Genomic DNA, 19,047 nt, shown 5'->3' with positions numbered 1-19,047 from the left:
GGGCCGCAAGGAAATGGCCAAAATAATCAATGCAGGTGCAGCAGTTTTTTTCACGAAACAAAATATTTTTACTGCCTATTTCACAACTAGCCAATACAAAAGCAAGTTTATCGTTTTTATGGCATTTTAATAAACATTTCACAGCAGTTTTTTAAAGTACAGTACTGTAGTTTTCATCTTGAAAAGTTGTTTATGGGTGCATGGCGGTCCAGTGATCCACGGTCCGGAGAGTTTTGGAAACCACTGCTCTCAACAATTTCCACGCCGCAGGTGCTCCTCCAGGTTCAGAAACCGGTGGATGCCACTGGGAGTCGCGTTCGGAGAATAGGCAGTACAGGAGAAAAACATTATCCGCGGTGAGATTGGACGAACCCATATCGTGGGTCCCATTATTCGCGGGGTTATCTGCAATTGTACACCTCTTATCCGTACATTATGGGTAAAATGACGAATGGAGGTCGCCGGTGATATATGGCCGCGGATATTAGGAGTCCTGTCTGCGGGAGTTCCTCCAAGTGGCATTCCCTGATGGCATCAGCATTTGCGGTGACTCTCACGCGGTGAGTTGATTATATCGTGTCATCTCATTGAAGTGGGCAAGGGGGGCGGGAGGGGGTGGCCAAAGTAATTTCTGTTCGGGGCCTCCATTGGTTTCAACAAAAACAGCCTTACACGATGTGCAAAAACCACCAGTTCCCGAAGAACTGCACCGTGGCGTGCCGTCGCACGCGTATCGCTGAGATTAGGGCCCCCCATTTCGTGAACTCCGGGGGCCAATTGTCCCTTGCCAAAGCAGGGCGCAACAAGAACAATACAAAAAGAAACCCGGCCAACTCACGCGGCCACAATGCGACACGTGTAATCTTACACGAGTGAATGCCAAAACGTGAAACACAAAGCGGTGCGCGTACAAACAGCGCGGGAGAGCGACACCGCCATTGGAACGCTGCGTGACCGTTAGCGGAGCCCTTTCAACGGCGACAACAACAACAACAACAAAAAGTCGCACTCTCCTTTCCATCGCACAAAACCCCACATCGCAAGGCGAGTTAACAAAAAAAAACGGGTGCAGCGACAAAGAGAAACAAAAGGCGATCAGAATAACACCCCTCCCCCAATAAATCACCGTCGGCCACAAAGAAGAGAGAAAAGCCTGCCAGGAGACGTTGAACTTTCGTCTCAAGTGTCGACGAGTATCGGGTTGCGGCGCGAAGCGAATAAATGCAGGAGCTTCGAGCTCGTGGTTGAGCATCATCGCCTTCCGAGCCCGAGGTGTCAGTGCGACCTTGCCTAGGAGCAATCCGACCGACTGCTTTTTTTCTTCCTCTCCGGCAGCCTTAACGCCTCGACCGATCATGATGGTCGCTCACACCAGGAGCCTGCTGATGGCTCTGTGTGCGGTGGTCCTGGCGACGGCTCAGGGACCTCCTCCACAAGGTGATCCACTCTAACGCAATTTAATCCACGTGTGTGTGTGTATCCGGAGGGCAGAGGAGCGACGCTCACGGCAACGAGCGGAGCGCCGGGTGGGTAAAGCGCAGCAAGTTGGCACAGTTAGGGGGCACAGGTGGTGCATCGGCCAGTCATCTCGGTCAGGCGGACCCGTAGCACCTACTGGGTCTCATTGCTTTCATGGCTTTATTTTGGTGATTTCGAAAAGTGTATTGGTTTAGCCATGTTTGTTTGTTGTAGTACAGAGTTAGACTGATGACCTTAATCTAAGTTGTCTTGTGGTTGTTGTTGGTTGTTTGACTTGCATCCCACTGGGATGTTTGCACACAGCGTTGGTGTACGGTGTTTTTTCTGCAATATTTTGCTGTCTTTTCTTGGATTTTCTATTTGCACTCAGTCACATAGTCACTTTAATATGTTTTTTGTTCATGTTTTTTTTTGTTTGTTGCGGTTGCACCCGATTCAAGAGCCGAATGGCTCACAGGGCTATACCTAATAAATGAACTTGAACTGTCCCGTGACCTCCTGCCGGCGGGCGTTCGACACTTCACGTGGCCTTAACGTGCACATATCCTGGCACAAGCGCCGTGTTGATGTCACCGCCACTTAGTGGCGAATGGCGTTGTTGTTGGGGAGTGGTGGTTGAAGCGCTTCTTGCAGCGTGACACCAACGCCAGTGACGATTATCTTCACCGGCTCTGGGCCTCCCATAGGTCGACTCAGCCTCAAATGAGTACCTCGTGCGACAGTGTAAATATCGGTACTTTGGGAGACAAAGGCGGCCAGGCATGGTGCTGGCAACACACCACCGCTGCTCGTGTGCCGTGCCGACTTTGATCGTTGCTCGCTCATAGCACTTGTCCAAAAACGATGTTTCGGCTTGACAGGGAGTCTGACTTTGTACAGGTGTGGGTCGTGGTGACGCAGTCGCTCGCCCAGTGTGATTGACTGCGAATTGCCATGCTGGTTAGTACGCGTGTTCTCGTGACTCTCTTTCAGGAGGGCCTTGCCATGTTTTTCGCAGCAGGGAAACGCAATTTTTGCGGGTTTATTTTTTCTGATTTTGACCATGAATCCGGCCTGTTGTGACGTCACGCGACATGTAACGCCCACTTGCGAAGCAGGCGACGTGTCGTATATTTTATGGTTAATACTTCCGCAGTGTTTAAACAATCTTCTTGGTTCTTTCGGTAAAGTCACGTAGAAGGGAAGTAATAAAATAATAAAAACAAAACATAATAAAATAAAATAATAATATAATAATTATTTTATTATAATTATTTAGTAATAAAATAATAAAAATAAAACATAATAAAATAATATAATAATATAATAATTATTTTATTATGTTTTATTTTTATTATTTTATTACTTCCCTTCTACGTGACTTTACCGAAAGAACCAAGAAGATGAATCCCTGCAGTCATGAAAGCTTTAAATCAATGTTTAAACAATGTTTTATATTATCAGGTAATGTCCACTTAGCTGTATAGCTCTTTTTCAGAAGCGACCTGGTGCCAAATGATAGCTCAACGAAATGCCCTATCATCATGTGGAAATCTAGATTGGTCAAATACTCAAAACACGTGTTTCTAAACGTGGAATAGAACAAAATTGGAGGACCCGGAGAAAAATCCACGCCACCACGGGCAAAACATGCAAATGCAAATATACAGGCGTCAGGGTCAGGAACGAACTCACGACTAGCGGCGTACCAGGCGAGGCAGACAACATCTCGCCGCCATGGCGCTCATATTAATGAGGGCGGCCGCTGAGAATCGAACCGTGAAACCTCAGAATTCTTTGGTGGGAATTTCACGGCAACGATTGCCGTCATAAGCTGACAGTTCCCACCGACTTTTCCCGGTGTAGTAATGGTTGATGGCCTTAACGTCCGTAGTTTCGATTCACGTGTCCGCGAATAATCCCTCTCCGTCATAGTTTCGGGTGAACACGTGCCGACTTCCCACCATCACGGACGATGACGATGGCCACCAGCTGCTGTTACTACTTTTTTTTTGTTGTGACTCCACTTGTTTACCCAGGAAAGCCCCATCGAGTCTCTTTCGCAGTCGGGGGCGATGCCGCTTCGTGTAATCCCACTTGAGTAATTAGCCAGTAATTTTTTGAAGCATTGGGATGTTTGAACAATATCAATTAAATTTCGATTTACAGCTTTCGTGACTGCAGGGATTCATCTTCTTGGTTCTTTCGGTAAAGTCACGTAGAAGGGAAGTAATAAAAGAATAACAAATCTAACATTATTTTACATTATTTTATTATGTTTTATTTATTATTATTTTATTATTTCCCTTCTACGTGACTTTACCGAAAGAACCAAGAAGACAACATCAATTGCATTGATTGAAATATATATACATATGTATCTATATTTATGAAGAAGGGCCGTGGCCCAAAACGTCACCTATTGTATTTTGTCTTTTTATTCGGGCAGTGTAATTGACCACTGTGTTGAGTTTATGTTATGTGTGATTATACACCACTTCCAACGCAGTATAACGAAAAGTTTGTGTTTGGTTGTGAAGATCACAGGAATTTGGAGAATTCCAACTCAGGCGACATTGTGCCCTACGTGGTCTTGCATTGCTGCCCTTGAACCTGCCACGAGTGACAAAATAAATACCTGTCCATCCACATGAAACGTTAAGTAGTTACTTTATATACATCCCATCCGTGTGACACTGCCTTCTGGGAGTGTATACTTTCAGCTGCATTGCTCTATTACATGAAAATATTGGACTGCTTTTGACATCCAGTGTCTTATTGCGACAGGTGTATCATTTATTTTATTCTGCCGAAAATCTGCCGTAAAATGATCAAATTCAGTCGGTGTGAGACAAGAAATATTTTCATCAACGCGAGATTGATGCCCTCTGTACAAATACAACTTTGCGGTTAACAACATTTGGTGCCCCCGTGCTCGCGGGTGTGCGTGCGTGCGTGCGTGCGCGTGTATGTGCGTGCGTGCAACATACACCTGGTTCTGATCCTCCTCTAGCTCAACTCGGCACGAAATAACTACCGTACTGCTTGTCCTCCCACAGCGATTCCCGGCAGCGTGCCGTCCGGCAGCACGCCGCCAGCAGCACCGCATCAGCAGCAGCCCCCGGCCAACGGACAACAGGCCATGGACGCGTTCCACCAGATGATGAATCTGGGCCAAGGAGGCCAGTTCCTCGACCTCAATGCCATGCTGCAGCACCACGCGGCTGCTATGTCGCAGCTACTCCAGACGGGCAAACTGCCCTGCCCTCCTCCCGCCATGTGGGACTTCGCCTCTGCCCATCTCCAGCGTTGCGCTCAGGGTGGTGGGCCCCCGATGCCCATCCAGATGAATCTGGGCCAAGGAGTCCAGAGCCTCGACCTCAATGCCATGCTGCAGCACCACGCGGCCGCTATGTCGCAGCTGCTCCAGACGGGCAGCCTGCCCTGCCCTCCTCCCGCCATGTGGGCCTTCATCTCCGCCCATCTCCAGCGTTGCACTCGGGGCGGTGGGTCCCCGATGCCCGTCCAGCAACTGCCCGTGCGAGGGTTTCCGTTATTCTCGCCGCCACAGATTCCAATCCATTTGCCTAATATCCCAATGATGCCGCTTGACCCAAATTTCCCACGTATGCCGAATATGAATCTCCGCTTCCGGCGCAGCCCAATCCGCGGTGCTGGACCCGATTCGGTGTCACCACGTCCTGACAATCAGGGAGGGCCTAAGCAGGAAGGGCCCAAGCAGGAGAAGCCTAAGAACCCGATCAGTGACAAAGGAGGGCCAGGAGACCACATGCATCCCATTCCAGCTTAGGGTGGTGAGGGGGACCTTTTTGGGGCCAGTAGATACGTGAAGCCATCCACCCAGCAGTGCAGCCGCCCACGGTCAGGTAGAACATTCATCAGATAATGTCCAAGATTTGGCAAGGACAAGCTTTCATGACCCACCGACTGTCCAAATGTTAAGCATTTTAAATAAATGATGCAGTCAATGATTATTATTATTAATTATAATAATGATGCCAATTATTTAGGAAAGCATCAATGAGTTTGGCCAGTAATTTTACGGATATTTTACAGATTGGAGGAAACCAGGGTCAGCTACTGGGGCACGGTGCAAGTGGCTCAATGGTTAACCCACTGAGTTATGAACCAATTGATCTGATTTTGATTCCTGGCCTTGACTAACCTCATTGGCGAGTGATATCTGAATCGGTCTTGCCAACCCCCTCCCTGACCTCGTTACTCCTCCCTGCCATGGGGCGATGTTGCAGGCAGTAGAGGGCCGTGCAGCAAGATCCACTGTTGTATCGTGATTCTATGCTCCCATATCTGGTGCATTCACCAACGCACACTGAGCAGTGCGGTGAAGTATAGTAAACACACGAAACCCACGATAGACATTGTGTGGGAAGGAGGCCTTTATTCATCAGTGGCTTGACAAACGGCCTACATTCTTATTATTATTATTAATAATGATTATATTTGATTGAATTTGCAACATTGAAAAATAACTACATTTTTCGATTAGGAAAACTTAATATAAATCTCTCATCTGGTCCGGTTGCACTGGCTGTTTACATAGCTCGTAATATAAAACTACTCGCTTTTGTTTAACATTTTCAATTCTGTTACAAGATTCAATTACGTCACGTACACAGTGATTCGGAGAGCGTACAACCACCTACGTACACCAACACAAACATATCCAAGTATCGACTCACTGGCTTACCGTCGTCTCGTTCTGTCTCTGTTTTATTCTCATGTGGGGGGGGGGGGGGGGAGCAGCGTGGGTGCGTTTTGTAACCCCTTCGTTAATAAATAGTTATGCAATGCAACCACGTGTGTCGGTTTTTTTTGTTTCACACTCACGGTGAAGCCAATAAAATAACATTGGCCGTGCTTCCGATAATAACCATCATCATCATAAATAACATCCCTTTTATAGTAATAGGTTTTTACCCTATCAACTGGTACAAAACTGACACGTTTATACAAGGCATCATGTTTGCAATAACCACAACACAAGCAGTCAAATTAAAACAAAAAGAAACAACTCTGATAATGATATGCACTGTCCTTGAAGTTGATTGGTCCACAATTTTGACTGCTTGTGTTGTGGTTATTGCAAACATGATGCCTTGTATGAAGGTGTCAGTTTTGTACCAGTTGAAAGGGTAAAAACCTATTACTATAATTTGCCACTGGTAAAGGAGATGTCTCATAGTGTAAACATCCCTTTTGTCTGGAAACTGCTGGGTGGAGGCCGCCACGCATGTCGTGTCAAGTCGTGGCAGTTGTGTTTCACCATATTTCACCTACACCGGCCAGAAGGCCAGAAGGCAGGTGGGCCAGGTGAAGAAGGCAATAGGGCCCGGGACCGGTTCAGATAGCGCCCGCCACTGACGTTAGCCATCAGCGGCAGGAATCGAACTCAGGTGGCTGGGTTCCTGGCGATACCGACCACCCTTGAGTCAAGAAGAAGAATACAGTACTGATAATGACGGAAATTATGTATTCAGAAGTGACGCAGCACCAGCTGAACTGGTAACATCGAGATTTCGGGTTCGAATCCAGGCACCAGGAAGCTGCTTGTGTGAGTAGATTTCGTTCTCAGGCGTTGCGAGTTGAATGGGCTCAGCCCAGTCACCGATGACGCATGAGAAGCCATCACAGTGTATTTAAGTATTGCACTTTAATTCGGCTAAATTCTCAGCTGTGGGAATCAGAGGACGAGTTTAACTGTCATACGATACACATTACTCTCCTACGCAAAGAGTGCCCAGAAAATTGTACCATATGTGTCTCAATAGGTGTATTTCATTTCCTGGTTAAAGAAAGGATGCAACAATAGCAACAGATTGGTGCCCTCTTCTGTGTGGACTAGAGCTCACTTTAAAAACATTCCTGCGGAGGGAGCTGGTAGGAATGTTGGATTGCTCGGTCAATGGCCAGGGTCAACGGCGGCGTGGTGTATTCCGCAAATATGCCCGACTGTGAGGGCGGGCACAAGCCGGCGTGAGTAGGTTAAACGTTGAGTTTTATAAGGGCACCACGGGGTGACCAGCCCCTCCCCACCCAGCCCCACCCCTCCCACCCCCCACCCAGCCCCACCCTCCCCACCCAGCTCCTCCCCACCCTCCCCACCAAGCCCCTTCCCACCCTCCCCACCCAGTCCCTCCCCACCCTCCACTCCCCACCCAGCCCCTCCCTCCCCACCCAGCCCCTCCCTGCACGACGGACGGACACAATGATCCCCTGTGGGCTGGTGTAACCAGGAGGTTCCTACCAGTACGATCTCATAGGTAGCTCTGTGACATCTGCTTTCGTGAGGCCCTTCTCTAACACGGACGGTCGCATTTCTCTGTGACAGATCCGATTGGATACTTCGTGTTATGACGTGACAGTGACGGAGACATTGGGATACAGTTAAGGGGGGAATGATTAAAATAATGTTTAAACCAATTAATGGAAAGAGCACAACTTAAGTTTATCCCGCGTAAATTTATATCTGTATTATTGTTAGTTTCAGCCTTACTGAAGCAAACTTACTAAATTCCTGGCCTATGAGTCGAGGCGCATGCGAGGAATTTTCACGGCATGGGGATAGGGTAAGCAATTTGGCCGTTCGGCGCAGAGACCAATCACGAATGGACACTCTTCATAGACAACAATACTTAGTACCGGTACAGGGATATCGACCAGGTATAAAGGAGTTAAAGAAAAAATTACTGTATTCTAGTGTAACGTTAATTAAAAGTGTTTGTTTTGACAAGAAACGCTGTGAGATTTAAAGACTCGTAGTCTTTCATTTCCAAACGATCACATCTGAGATTAATTCACCACCACCTTCTGCACAAGGCCTCGCGAAGCCTCCCGCACTAGGCCTCGCGAAGCCTGCCGCACTAGGCCTCGTGAAGCCTGCTGCACTAGGCCTCGCAAAGCCTTCTCTGCAGTAGACTTAGCGAAGCCTTCTGCACTAGGCCTCGCGAAGCCTCTGCAGTAGGCCTCGCGAAGCCTTCCCTGCAGTAGGCCTCGCGAAGCCTTCTGTGCAGTAGGCCTCGCGATGCCTTTTCTGCAGTAGGCCTCGCAAAGCCTGCCGCACTAGGCCTCGCGAAGCCTGCCGCACTAGGCCTCGCGCCGTGCTTTTCGTGCACAAATAAGGCGATTAAATGTATCTCGTCTCTGTGTTAATAAATGTATCTTGTCTCTGTGTTAAAAAAAAACGTTCTGCGTTTCAGTAAAGTAAATTTGAAGCGAAGTTTAAAGTTTCGCCGTGAGGCGCCGGAAGCGACGGCCATCTTGTTTAGTTCACAGATCGCAGGGGGAGCGGGCGGCCATCTTGTCGGACAGACGGACAGACGGACGGACAGACACATTAATCTATTGGTGGTCTGGTCCACTTCGTTCCTACCAGTATAAACCAAAACGTCTCTTCCGGAAGCGATGACACCATCACACGTGACACACGCGCGTGACACATGTGCGTATGTGACGTGCAGAGCGCGTGGCACGCGACGTCTCAACGCACGCCACACATCGCTCGTTCGGTCTCGGCCATCGAGTGGCGTTGGCGAGCGCCGTGCAGCGCGTTCGTCTCGCGTTGCAGAGGTTCACGGCTTGAACCCGAGGCGGCCGCCCCGGTCATGTTAACGCGGGTGCATTCACCGAACGGCGATACGCGCCGTCTGCTTGCAAGGGCGACTCGGCCGGCAGACAGCATCGAAGCATTCGCGGTGGACGTTAAAGAGCCCTTCTGGCGTCCTACGCAAACAGTAGGCCATGGCCTGCCGCCGGCGTCAGGGTCCTGATTTTGTCAAATTCGAAACTTACCCGGAAAGTGTTTAATCAATTTGGATTATGCACAGCAGCAATCGTCCCCCTCCTGCCCCCCCCCCCCAACTCCCTACTGGTGGACTCATGCCCCAGGTCACCCTCGCAAATGGGACTTATCCTGGGTCGCCTTGAATTCTTACCTGGTCACTCGAAATACATTCTAGATTTGAAGCTTTTGTGACTGCAATGATTCATACTCTTAGGTTTTTTCGGTAAAGTCAAGTAGGCAATAAATAAATAAATACTAAAATTATATAAATAATAATAGAAATAAAATAATAAATCACGACGTTTCGGGCGCAACACAAGCATCCGTCATCAGGTGGGACAACCAACGCCCACTTCAGCAATTGTTTCTTGCTGTGGTTGTCCCACCTGATGACGGACGCTAGTGTTGCGCCCGAAACGTCGTGAATTATTATTTTATTTCTATTATAATTTCTATCATTTTATTATTTATTTTTATTTTTTTACCTACGTGACTTTACCGAAAAAACCTAAGAATACTCGAAATACACTTGAATCACAATACAGGCAGACTTCGCTTCGCGCTCAAGACGCGTTCCTGGATAAGTAAGCGCGAATCGAAACAGCGATCAAAGGGCGGCGGTGGTGGCGATCATCCCCCATCCAAATCGCTAACCAGGCTCAAATTCTCCTGCTGAGCTTCCAAGATCTCACGCAATGACTGCGCATCCTCTTTGATGCGGTCATCGTTTCCCTATCTGCCATTGACGATCAGCAACGACAAAAGAAATAAAAACCGCACTGGAATGTGGAACGAAACGTCCGTGACAGCGGTTCGCGTCCGCCGAGAAATATTCATTCCGGTCATTCGTTCATTTCACCAGTTGCACAAAGCTGTGGGTGGCGGCTTGCTATTTTAAGAATCAATCTCGCAATCGCAGCACACATCTGGCATTCCACGTTCTGGTGTCGCACACGCAGTCACTTGCTCGAGCCCTTCTTGAGCACGGGCTCGCGTTGCCCTCTCTCTCTCTCGAGCCGGTGACGTCGCACGGGTCACAACAGAATTTCTTTTTTTTAACATCACGTGCGGGCAACGTTGATCTGCGTAACCGTGAACCCGCTTCACACCGAGATTCAATGCCTCTTTTGCAATCGTGAACCGAGTCACCCCCCACACACACAACACCAACACCAACAGATGATCTGCTTTAGTGAAGATCTGGAGCGTTGCTTAATCATCAGTCATGGTCAACCCACTGCTGGATGATGACATCTGCAAGCCGCCGCCGCCACCACCTCTCGTCACGATCATGGAATGTAGTGATGATGATAATAATCCACCTGCACATTATCGATCTGCAACATGAACTGTTTTCGTCGCTCCATCTCTTTGGAACAGCTTCATTCCTTGCCATTGATTACGACTATCATAAATTTTATTTCTATTTATTCAAAATATATACGTGCTGTATAGGAGGGAAAAATGTAAAACCTTCATTATTGTAATCTGTCCCTTCCGTCAGCTCATTTTTGGACAGTGGCGACGGAATGGAATTTCAACAACGATGTTCTTACTCTTTGGTTCTTTCGGTAAAGTCACGTAGGTATAAAATAAAATTAATCACGACGTTTCGGGCGCAACACAAGCGTCGATCATCAGGTGGGAAAGCGATGTTCTTCCTTCACGCGGTCTCACTGCTTCGCTCCACCCTTACTCATCCTTCGTTGAGTTTCATCCGAGCACGAGTTTTCATCTCGGAACGCAAGCGGCTGAGAGCGGCGTGGCGTGGTGTGCTTGGCCCGGGGGCTCTGACGAAGCGAACGCAATGTTCCGTAACCTCTGCACTCATGCCCTCCTCAATAAATATTGAGCTGGAGTGGCAGAATATTTTTTGGTCAACATCTTAGACTTCACGACAGAATTGGAAGAAAAAAAAAGTTTCGATAAATCGAATGTGCTAAATGATGCAAAGCCAAAGATGATGAAACGAATCAAAGTTTGCATTATCCATGAGCGGTTTTTGGGTTAGATCGCGTAAATATAAATGTGTCGTTAAACCCTTCACCACCCGACACAGCTAATTAGTAAGGGTTGTCACGTAAACAGAACATGCCAATTCGTCACTGGTAGAGCACTAGTGTGTTGGAGAGCACAACACACCGATGTACGCGTTCAACGACACATTTATATAAAAAACCGGTACTGTATTATGGATAAAATCGATACAGCAATTGTCCTGTTTCGGTCTTAAATAGAGAAATAAATGTGATGTCGACATTTGTGAGACAATGAGGTGCGGAGACCAGATGCATGTGGCGGGTTAATGTTTGAATATAAATTACGATGGATATCCATCATCGGTTTTAATGTTAGGTTAGAAACACGTTGTCCATGCTCTCCAGCTACCTGGGTGAAAAGTGGAGGCCTCAGTTTTGATCAATCATGGCCCAGCTGGCTCGAAACTTTGTAAAATGAACTAACATCAGCAATGTAGTTCAGGAGGTTATGATATTTAGGCTGATTCTAAGCAGCAGTTTCACATGCCCAGAGAAGCAGAATGATTAAATGCACTTGAAGACTTTAAGTATTGAGATAACTCTAATGTTGTAATCAAAGTGGGGGAAGGGAGGGGCGAGGTAAAATTTCAAGCAGATGATGACATTGGAATGTTGAAAAAATGAGGATGTTCATAGTCAGCTATAGAAAAGCTGAACACAGTGTGCAATAAACAGGCAGCTTTAAAACCGGCAGCAGTAATAATAGTACTTCGTATGAATATTGTGTTTCATTTACGGGTGGGACAATGCGTGTGTAGTGCTGGGGGCTCTGGGACCCTAGACATCCCAGACGCTTAAGCCCATTGGCGCCAGGCGCTGGGACCCTAGGCACCCCAGCCAGTTAAGCCCCTTGGCGCCACCAACGGGGGGGGGGGGGGGGCTGTGTGTGCTCTGTGGGATATCTGGGGGCGGACACAACCCCACCCCTCGTTGGGGACGAGGCATAAAAGGGCAGCTCCCTGGCCGATCAGGGCCAGTTGTAGCTCAAGACCCAAGACCAGCCATCTCAGGACCCTGGGATGCTGTGAGAGCGAGTGGTGGGACTCTGGAACTCCCGGCTCTACGTCCTTGTGAGGTCGAGTTCCAGAGGTCTACACGTTAAGGATTATGCAATGGATTCACCCTGCATCCGATAGAAGCATTCCCATTCGTACACCGTATTATGGGATCTTTTTTGCAAGTATCAAAGTGTAGAGGAGTAAAATGGGGACGTGACGTCATGTGTGCCGTTCAGTGCGATGACGTCACGAGTATTTAAGGGAGACCCCGTGAAGAAAACGGGGTCACTTTGGGAACGAGTAGAGTGAGAAGGGTAGAGAGGGAACCAGGGTGTAGAGGGATGAAGTCGTGAGTCTGGAAGGACGCCGGTGGTAGCCGATAGAGATGCTTCTCCCTCCGGTCGGTGGAGTTGGCAGAGCCGGGCAGGGACCAGGACTCCGCGTAGGACCCCTAACCCCTGGGAGTTGTGTACCCTTGTGTTAGATTGTAACATCTTTAATAAACCTTTGGCGAACATAACCTTACCTCCGTTTCCGAGTGCGTCCTGAGAACTCCTCAACAAAAGTATGAAAAATAAGAACAGGTGTTGCCCTTTCTGGCAATAAAACAGGTCTTAAGATATTCAAACACTGAATAGAAACCCTTTGCGAGGAATGAAGTCTGCATTAACCACACCCGGCACGTGTGGTGTTTTGTTTCCATGTTCACCACAAGTACGGTGTGAGTGGTTAATACAGACATGATTCCTTGCAAAATGTTTATATTTGGTGTTTGAACATCTTAACAATAGTTTTATTGCCAGAGAAGGTGAAACGTATTCTCATTTTCCATACACCGTATCGTGGTTATCGCTTTGTTATTTTATTTCCTGGAACAAACCAAAACAAATATTAAAAATACTTAAAAAAAAAAACACGTTTTAATGAAAGGTACTGTCCGAGCTGCCTCTCCCCCTGCCCCCTTCCCCTATCGTCCCTCCCCTCCTGCCGCGACGTAAGGGACCACGTGGTGATTTACAGGCAACGTGAGTTGAGCGTCGACAATTAGAGCCGGAAACGTGGAAAATTAGAGCCGTAAAAAGATTGTTTAAAAATATATATATATTTAATTTTCAATGATAGAATATAGTATTGTCATCAGTATGACATACCTATACCAAGTTTGCAGTCGATACGACATTGGGAAGACGGTTGAAAAAATTGAGTTACACGATTTTAGGATACGACAACACACAGAGTAAGTTAAATAGAAGAGTGTAAAATGTTTTTAAATATATGTTTTGGATTTTTTTTTATGATAGAATATAGTATTGTCATCAGTATGACATAGGCATTTCAAGTTTGCAGTCGATAGCACATTGGGAAGTGGGTAAGAATTGAGTTACAATATTTCTTTTTTGAGGATACAACAGACGGAGTGAGTTAAATAAAAGCGTGTAAAATAAAAAAAGTAGCTGAACGCATGAACAAACACAGACAATTGAAGGTTCTAAAATTACATCTATCGCTTACTAAATGATCGCCAGTTGCGAAACGGGTTTCGGAGCAATTGTCGACGCGCTGCTCACGTGGCGACGACATCATCATCCAACTCCACGTGGCGTCTAAAGCGGGTACCGTGTTGTGGGCACTGACAACGCGAGAGCGTCGTGAGCGTCATAGATTGCGAGGAGCCTCGATGATCATCGCATAGACTTCGGGCGAGCTGATGCCGAGTGCACTGCGGTATTTTGTGTGTGTGTGTGTGTATCTCACTTGATGGCAGGTGGCACACACGCGTATACGCGCAATCGTATGCAAATTCGCATTGCAATGCGACAAAACTGATGCGCCGGATAATTTTGTAGACGCGACATCGCGCGTAGTATCGTGCCAGGGCTTAAACGAGATCACGGCAGCCTCCAACCACATTCAGTCTCCCTTCGCTGGTTTTACGCAACGGGCGGTACAATAGAGTTGCGCAATCGACCGCGGTGCCCGATGCAAACGCGCCGTCTCTCCTCACCTTGACCGACAGCCCCCAGCGCCCCACCCAGCAACATGTGCCCAGAATACACACACACACACAGCCCAGGTGTCTGTGAAGAACACACCTGAATGAATGAATGAATGGGGGCAGGTTTTGCGCAGCCGGCCCTCTATAAAACGGCCAGTCTGCCTGGATGGAGAACATCAAAAGCCGGCAGCTGCCTCTGTAACCACGTGGACTCAAGATACCGCAGCGCTCGTGTTCACGCTCGCCGTCTGCTCAGCTCAAATCATGGCTACTGCTGCTGCTGCCCGTGCCCTTCCCGTGGTTATCATCGCCGCCTTCCTCTCATCCTCCACTCTGGTTTCGTGCGCTCCTCTTCCCGGCGCCAACGGTGAGCGAGCGGTTCGCGAAAGATCACGGGCGGCTCAATGTTTTGCAATGCCGAGGGCTGCAGAGGGACCTTCACACGCAGCTGTGGCGGGCAGTGAACGCATTAATACGCACGCAATATGTAAACACGCGTACGTATCGTAGTAGTAATACTTTCAACTTGTGAGGCGCCGCACCGGATTCGCTCACTCTCGTTGAGAGAGGGAACGATTCGGAGGCGCGAGGAACCACAAGCAGAACGACAGCCACGTGCTGAGCCCGGCGCCAACGATTCTCCAAGCTCTGCTGTCCTCTATTAATGAAGATGGTTATTGGCCAATGAACGAGTGGATGTGGGAGGAAACTGGAGCGCCTGGAGAAAACGCACGCTTGCGAGGGGGTGGGGAAACACTGTAATCTCATACAGACGGAACACGTGGAATCCACATTTTTGTTTTCCAGAACAGTATTGCATTCTCCTGGCGAGCCAGGGTACGTGCGGCTCCCTTTCGACGCTCACGGGACCGGATTTTCACAACTTTTGCGCGGTGATCCGCCAACCCTCGCTGCATCCACAGTGCTGGATCGCATGCCGCGCAGAGAGCCAACACCGCCCGGCTAATGCCGCGATCACTGCCGTCACTGCAAGAGGGCCCTTGCAGTTACACACGGTGACTGAGCGCGCTAGAAATACACATTACGCTGTGTATGCTTCCAGGTTAAACATACTCTCCCTTCAGTGCCAGATTAATGCGGGTTGAGGTGTCGATCGATCCGTGCTGCGCGCAGTGACTCCGCGTTGTTAAGTGTCACCTCGATTGTGCGGTGTTTGTGATGTCGATCGATCCGTGCTGCGCTTTCAGTGACCTCCAACTCCTCGGACCCGCTGCTGAGCGCATTGGAGTCGCTCCGCGCGGCGCTTGGAAACGGATCTCTGAGCGCCCTGGGGGTCGTGCAGCTCCTCAACAAATGCGGGGCGTCGGACCTGGTGTCCCCTGCGCTGCTCCAAGTTGCCAGCAACTCCAGCCTGGGTAACGCACGCGCGCGCGCGCGCACGCAGCGACGTCGCAGGCGATTGCAGCTTGCACACTCCGGGAGGGGGTGGGGGATGGGGGGCGCTATTTGCGAAACTGCTCTCAGCCACCGGACATCATAGAACTCAACAAAGACACCCATAGACCCACGTGGAGACCCACATGCTCGTATCGAAACCCGAAGACTCGCGTATAAATCCATATGCGTATGTAAAAAATCTTCTTGGTTCTTTCGGTAAAGTCACGTAGAAGGGAAGTAATAAAATAATACAAATAAAACATAATAAAACAATTCTCACGACGTTTCGGCCACAACGCAAGCAGCCGTCCTCAGGCGAGGACGGCTGCTGAGAATTGTTTTACTATGTTTTATTTTTATTATTTTATTACTTCCCTTCTACGTGACTTTACCGAAAGAACCAATAAGATGAATCCCTGCAGTCACGAAAGCTTTAAATCGAGACGTATGTAAAAAAACCCCAAAATTTAAATATTTAGCCAAACATACCCATAGACTCGCACAGAGAGCCATATGGCGACGTAGCTATCAGATGTGCAGGCGGTGCAACTGCACAGGGGGGGGGGGGGGTCATTGAATTCCTCGCTTCACGTCACACGCAGCTAAGCACGCGACACCATTGCACGTGTCACTGTGTGTGGGGAGCGGTGGTGCAGTGGTTAGCGCTACGCTGCGCTACGAACCTTGGTGACCCAGGTTCGATTCCCGCTAATGGCCAACATCAGTGACGATTATCTGAACCGGTCCTGGGCCTCCCCTAGGTCGACTCAGCCTCAAATGAGTACCTGGTGCGATGTGTAAACATCGCCACTGGGGAGACAAAGGCGGCCGGGCGTGGTGTTGCCGTGCCGGCCTTCATAGGTGCTCGCTAACAGCACTTGCCCCTACAGTCTGTTAAAGCTATACGGGGGATCTTTGCCTTTTGGGGGTGGTCGTGTGCGCGCTACAAACCCGCGACCCAAGTTCGATTCCCGCTCACGACGGCCCGTGACGGTTATCTGAACTGGACCTGGACCTCCCCTAGGTCGACTCAGCCTCAAATTAGTACCTGGTTGCGATGTGCCTTCGTAGGTGTTCACTAACAGCACTTGCCCCAAACGTATGTCAAGGCTATGCGGGGGATATTTGTCTTTGTGTGCGAGTATGTATCTGTATGGGTGCCTGTGTGTGTATGACCTTCATAGGTGTTCGCTAACAGCACTTGCCTCAACTGTCTGTTAAGGCGATAGAGAGATGTTTGTCTTTGTGTGTGCGAGTGTGTATAAGTTGCGATCATCTTAACAAGACCTGGGCTTCTCCTAGGTCGACTCAGCCTCATATGAGTACCTGGTTCCGCGTGTGAACATTCACATTGAGGAGACGAAGAAGGCCCGGCGTGATTCTGGCTACACCACCATCTCGTTCGCCGTGCCAGCCTTCGTAGGATGGCTTAACAGCACTTGCCCCAACCGTCCACGCGAGGCTATCCGGTGGATCTTTGTCTTGTGTATGTTTGCGTGCATGCATGCACCTGTTAATGTATCTCACCTTGGTGTTACAGATCAGTGGCCCGCGACGATGTCAGAGGTCGTTGCCAAGGTCCAGAAGACGTTCAACGTGACCAGCCAGGACATTTTGTCATGGGTCTCCAAGGTCCTGCAGCTCTGCTCTCCGTCAGCGGCGGCGGGGTCGACTGCTGCTCCTGGGAGCCAGAACCCCAGTGTAGCTTCCCCTTCAGCTGGTCAGAAACCCAGTGTAGCTTCCCCTTCAGCCGGTCAGAAACCCAGTGGAGCTTCCCCTTCAGCTGGTCAGAAACCCAGTGGAGCCTCCCCTTCGGCCGGTCAGAACCCCAGTGTAGCTTCCCCTTCAGCCGGTCAGAACCCCAGTGTAGCTTCCCCTTCAGCTGGTCAGAACCCCAGTGTAGCTTCCCCTTCAGCTGGTCAGAAACCCAGTGTAGCTTCCCCTTCAGCTGGTCAGAAACCCAGTGGAGCTTCCCCTTCAGCTGGTCAGAAACCCAGTGTAGCTTCCCCTTCAGCTGGCCAGAAACCCAGTGTAGCTTCCCCTTCAGCTGGTCAGAAACCCAGTGGAGCTTCCCCTTCAGCTGGTCAGAAACCCAGTGTAGCTTCCCCTTCAGCTGGTCAGAAACCCAGTGGAGCTTCCCCTTCAGCCGGCCAGAAACCCAGTGTAGCTTCCCCTTCAGCTGGTCAGAAACCCAGTGTAGCTTCCCCTTCAGCTGGCCAAAAACCCAGTGGAGCTTCCCCTTCAGCTGGTCAGAAACCCAGTGTAGCTTCCCCTTCAGCTGGCCAGAAACCCAGTGGAGCTTCCCCTTCAGCTGGTCAGAAACCCAGTGTAGCTTCCCCTTCAGCTGGCCAGAAACCCAGTGGAGCTTCCCCTTCAGCTGGTCAGAAACCCAGTGGAGCTTCCCCTTCAGCCGGCCAGAAACCCAGTGTAGCTTCCCCTTCAGCTGGCCAGAAACCCAGTGTAGCTTCCCCTTCAGCTGGTCAGAAACCCAGTGTAGCTTCCCCTTCAGCCGGTCAGAAACCCAGTGGAGCTTCCCCTTCAGCTGGTCAGAAACCCAGTGGAGCCTCCCCTTCGGCCGGTCAGAACCCCAGTGTAGCTTCCCCTTCAGCCGGTCAGAACCCCAGTGTAGCTTCCCCTTCAGCTGGTCAGAACCCCAGTGTAGCTTCCCCTTCAGCTGGTCAGAAACCCAGTGTAGCTTCCCCTTCAGCTGGTCAGAAACCCAGTGGAGCTTCCCCTTCAGCTGGTCAGAAACCCAGTGTAGCTTCCCCTTCAGCTGGCCAGAAACCCAGTGTAGCTTCCCCTTCAGCTGGTCAGAAACCCAGTGTAGCTTCCCCTTCAGCTGGTCAGAAACCCAGTGGAGCTTCCCCTTCAGCCGGCCAGAAACCCAGTGTAGCTTCCCCTTCAGCTGGTCAGAAACCCAGTGTAGCTTCCCCTTCAGCTGGCCAAAAACCCAGTGGAGCTTCCCCTTCAGCTGGTCAGAAACCCAGTGTAGCTTCCCCTTCAGCTGGCCAGAAACCCAGTGGAGCTTCCCCTTCAGCTGGTCAGAAACCCAGTGTAGCTTCCCCTTCAGCTGGCCAGAAACCCAGTGGAGCTTCCCCTTCAGCTGGTCAGAAACCCAGTGGAGCTTCCCCTTCAGCCGGCCAGAAACCCAGTGTAGCTTCCCCTTCAGCTGGCCAGAAACCCAGTGGAGCTTCCCCTTCAGCTGGTCAGAAACCCAGTGTAGCTTCCCCTTCAGCTGGCCATAAACCCAGTGTAGCTTCCCCTTCAGCTGGTCAGAAACCCAGTGGAGCTTCCCCTTCGGCTGGTCAGAAACCCAGTGGAGCTTCCCCTTCAGCC

At 49.6% G+C, this 19,047-nt stretch overlaps 2 protein-coding genes across 2 annotated transcripts; both read left to right on the top strand.

Annotated features, from left to right (window-relative positions):
• The first annotated feature begins 1,131 nt into the window (after nucleotides 1-1,131).
• On the top strand, nucleotides 1,132-6,293 carry LOC144729531 (uncharacterized). The gene is made up of 2 exons (XM_078609852.1): nucleotides 1,132-1,437; nucleotides 4,518-6,293. The coding sequence occupies exons 1-2, from the start codon at nucleotides 1,356-1,358 to the stop codon at nucleotides 5,267-5,269; spliced, it is 834 nt and encodes a 277-aa protein (XP_078465978.1). The 5' UTR covers nucleotides 1,132-1,355; the 3' UTR covers nucleotides 5,270-6,293.
• Nucleotides 6,294-14,399: 8,106 nt separating this feature from the next.
• Nucleotides 14,400-19,047, top strand: LOC144729674 (uncharacterized). Its single transcript, XM_078610094.1, has 3 exons — nucleotides 14,400-14,680; nucleotides 15,522-15,689; nucleotides 17,252-19,047. Exons 1-3 carry the CDS (start codon nucleotides 14,427-14,429, stop codon nucleotides 18,954-18,956), a joined length of 2,127 nt encoding a protein of 708 aa, XP_078466220.1. The 5' UTR covers nucleotides 14,400-14,426; the 3' UTR covers nucleotides 18,957-19,047.

Source organism: Lampetra planeri, chromosome 33 (assembly GCF_965212315.1).
Source record: "Lampetra planeri chromosome 33, kcLamPlan1.2.h2, whole genome shotgun sequence".
Lineage (NCBI taxonomy): Eukaryota > Metazoa > Chordata > Hyperoartia > Petromyzontiformes > Petromyzontidae > Lampetra > Lampetra planeri.
This window is presented reverse-complemented; position numbering and strand designations above follow the sequence as displayed.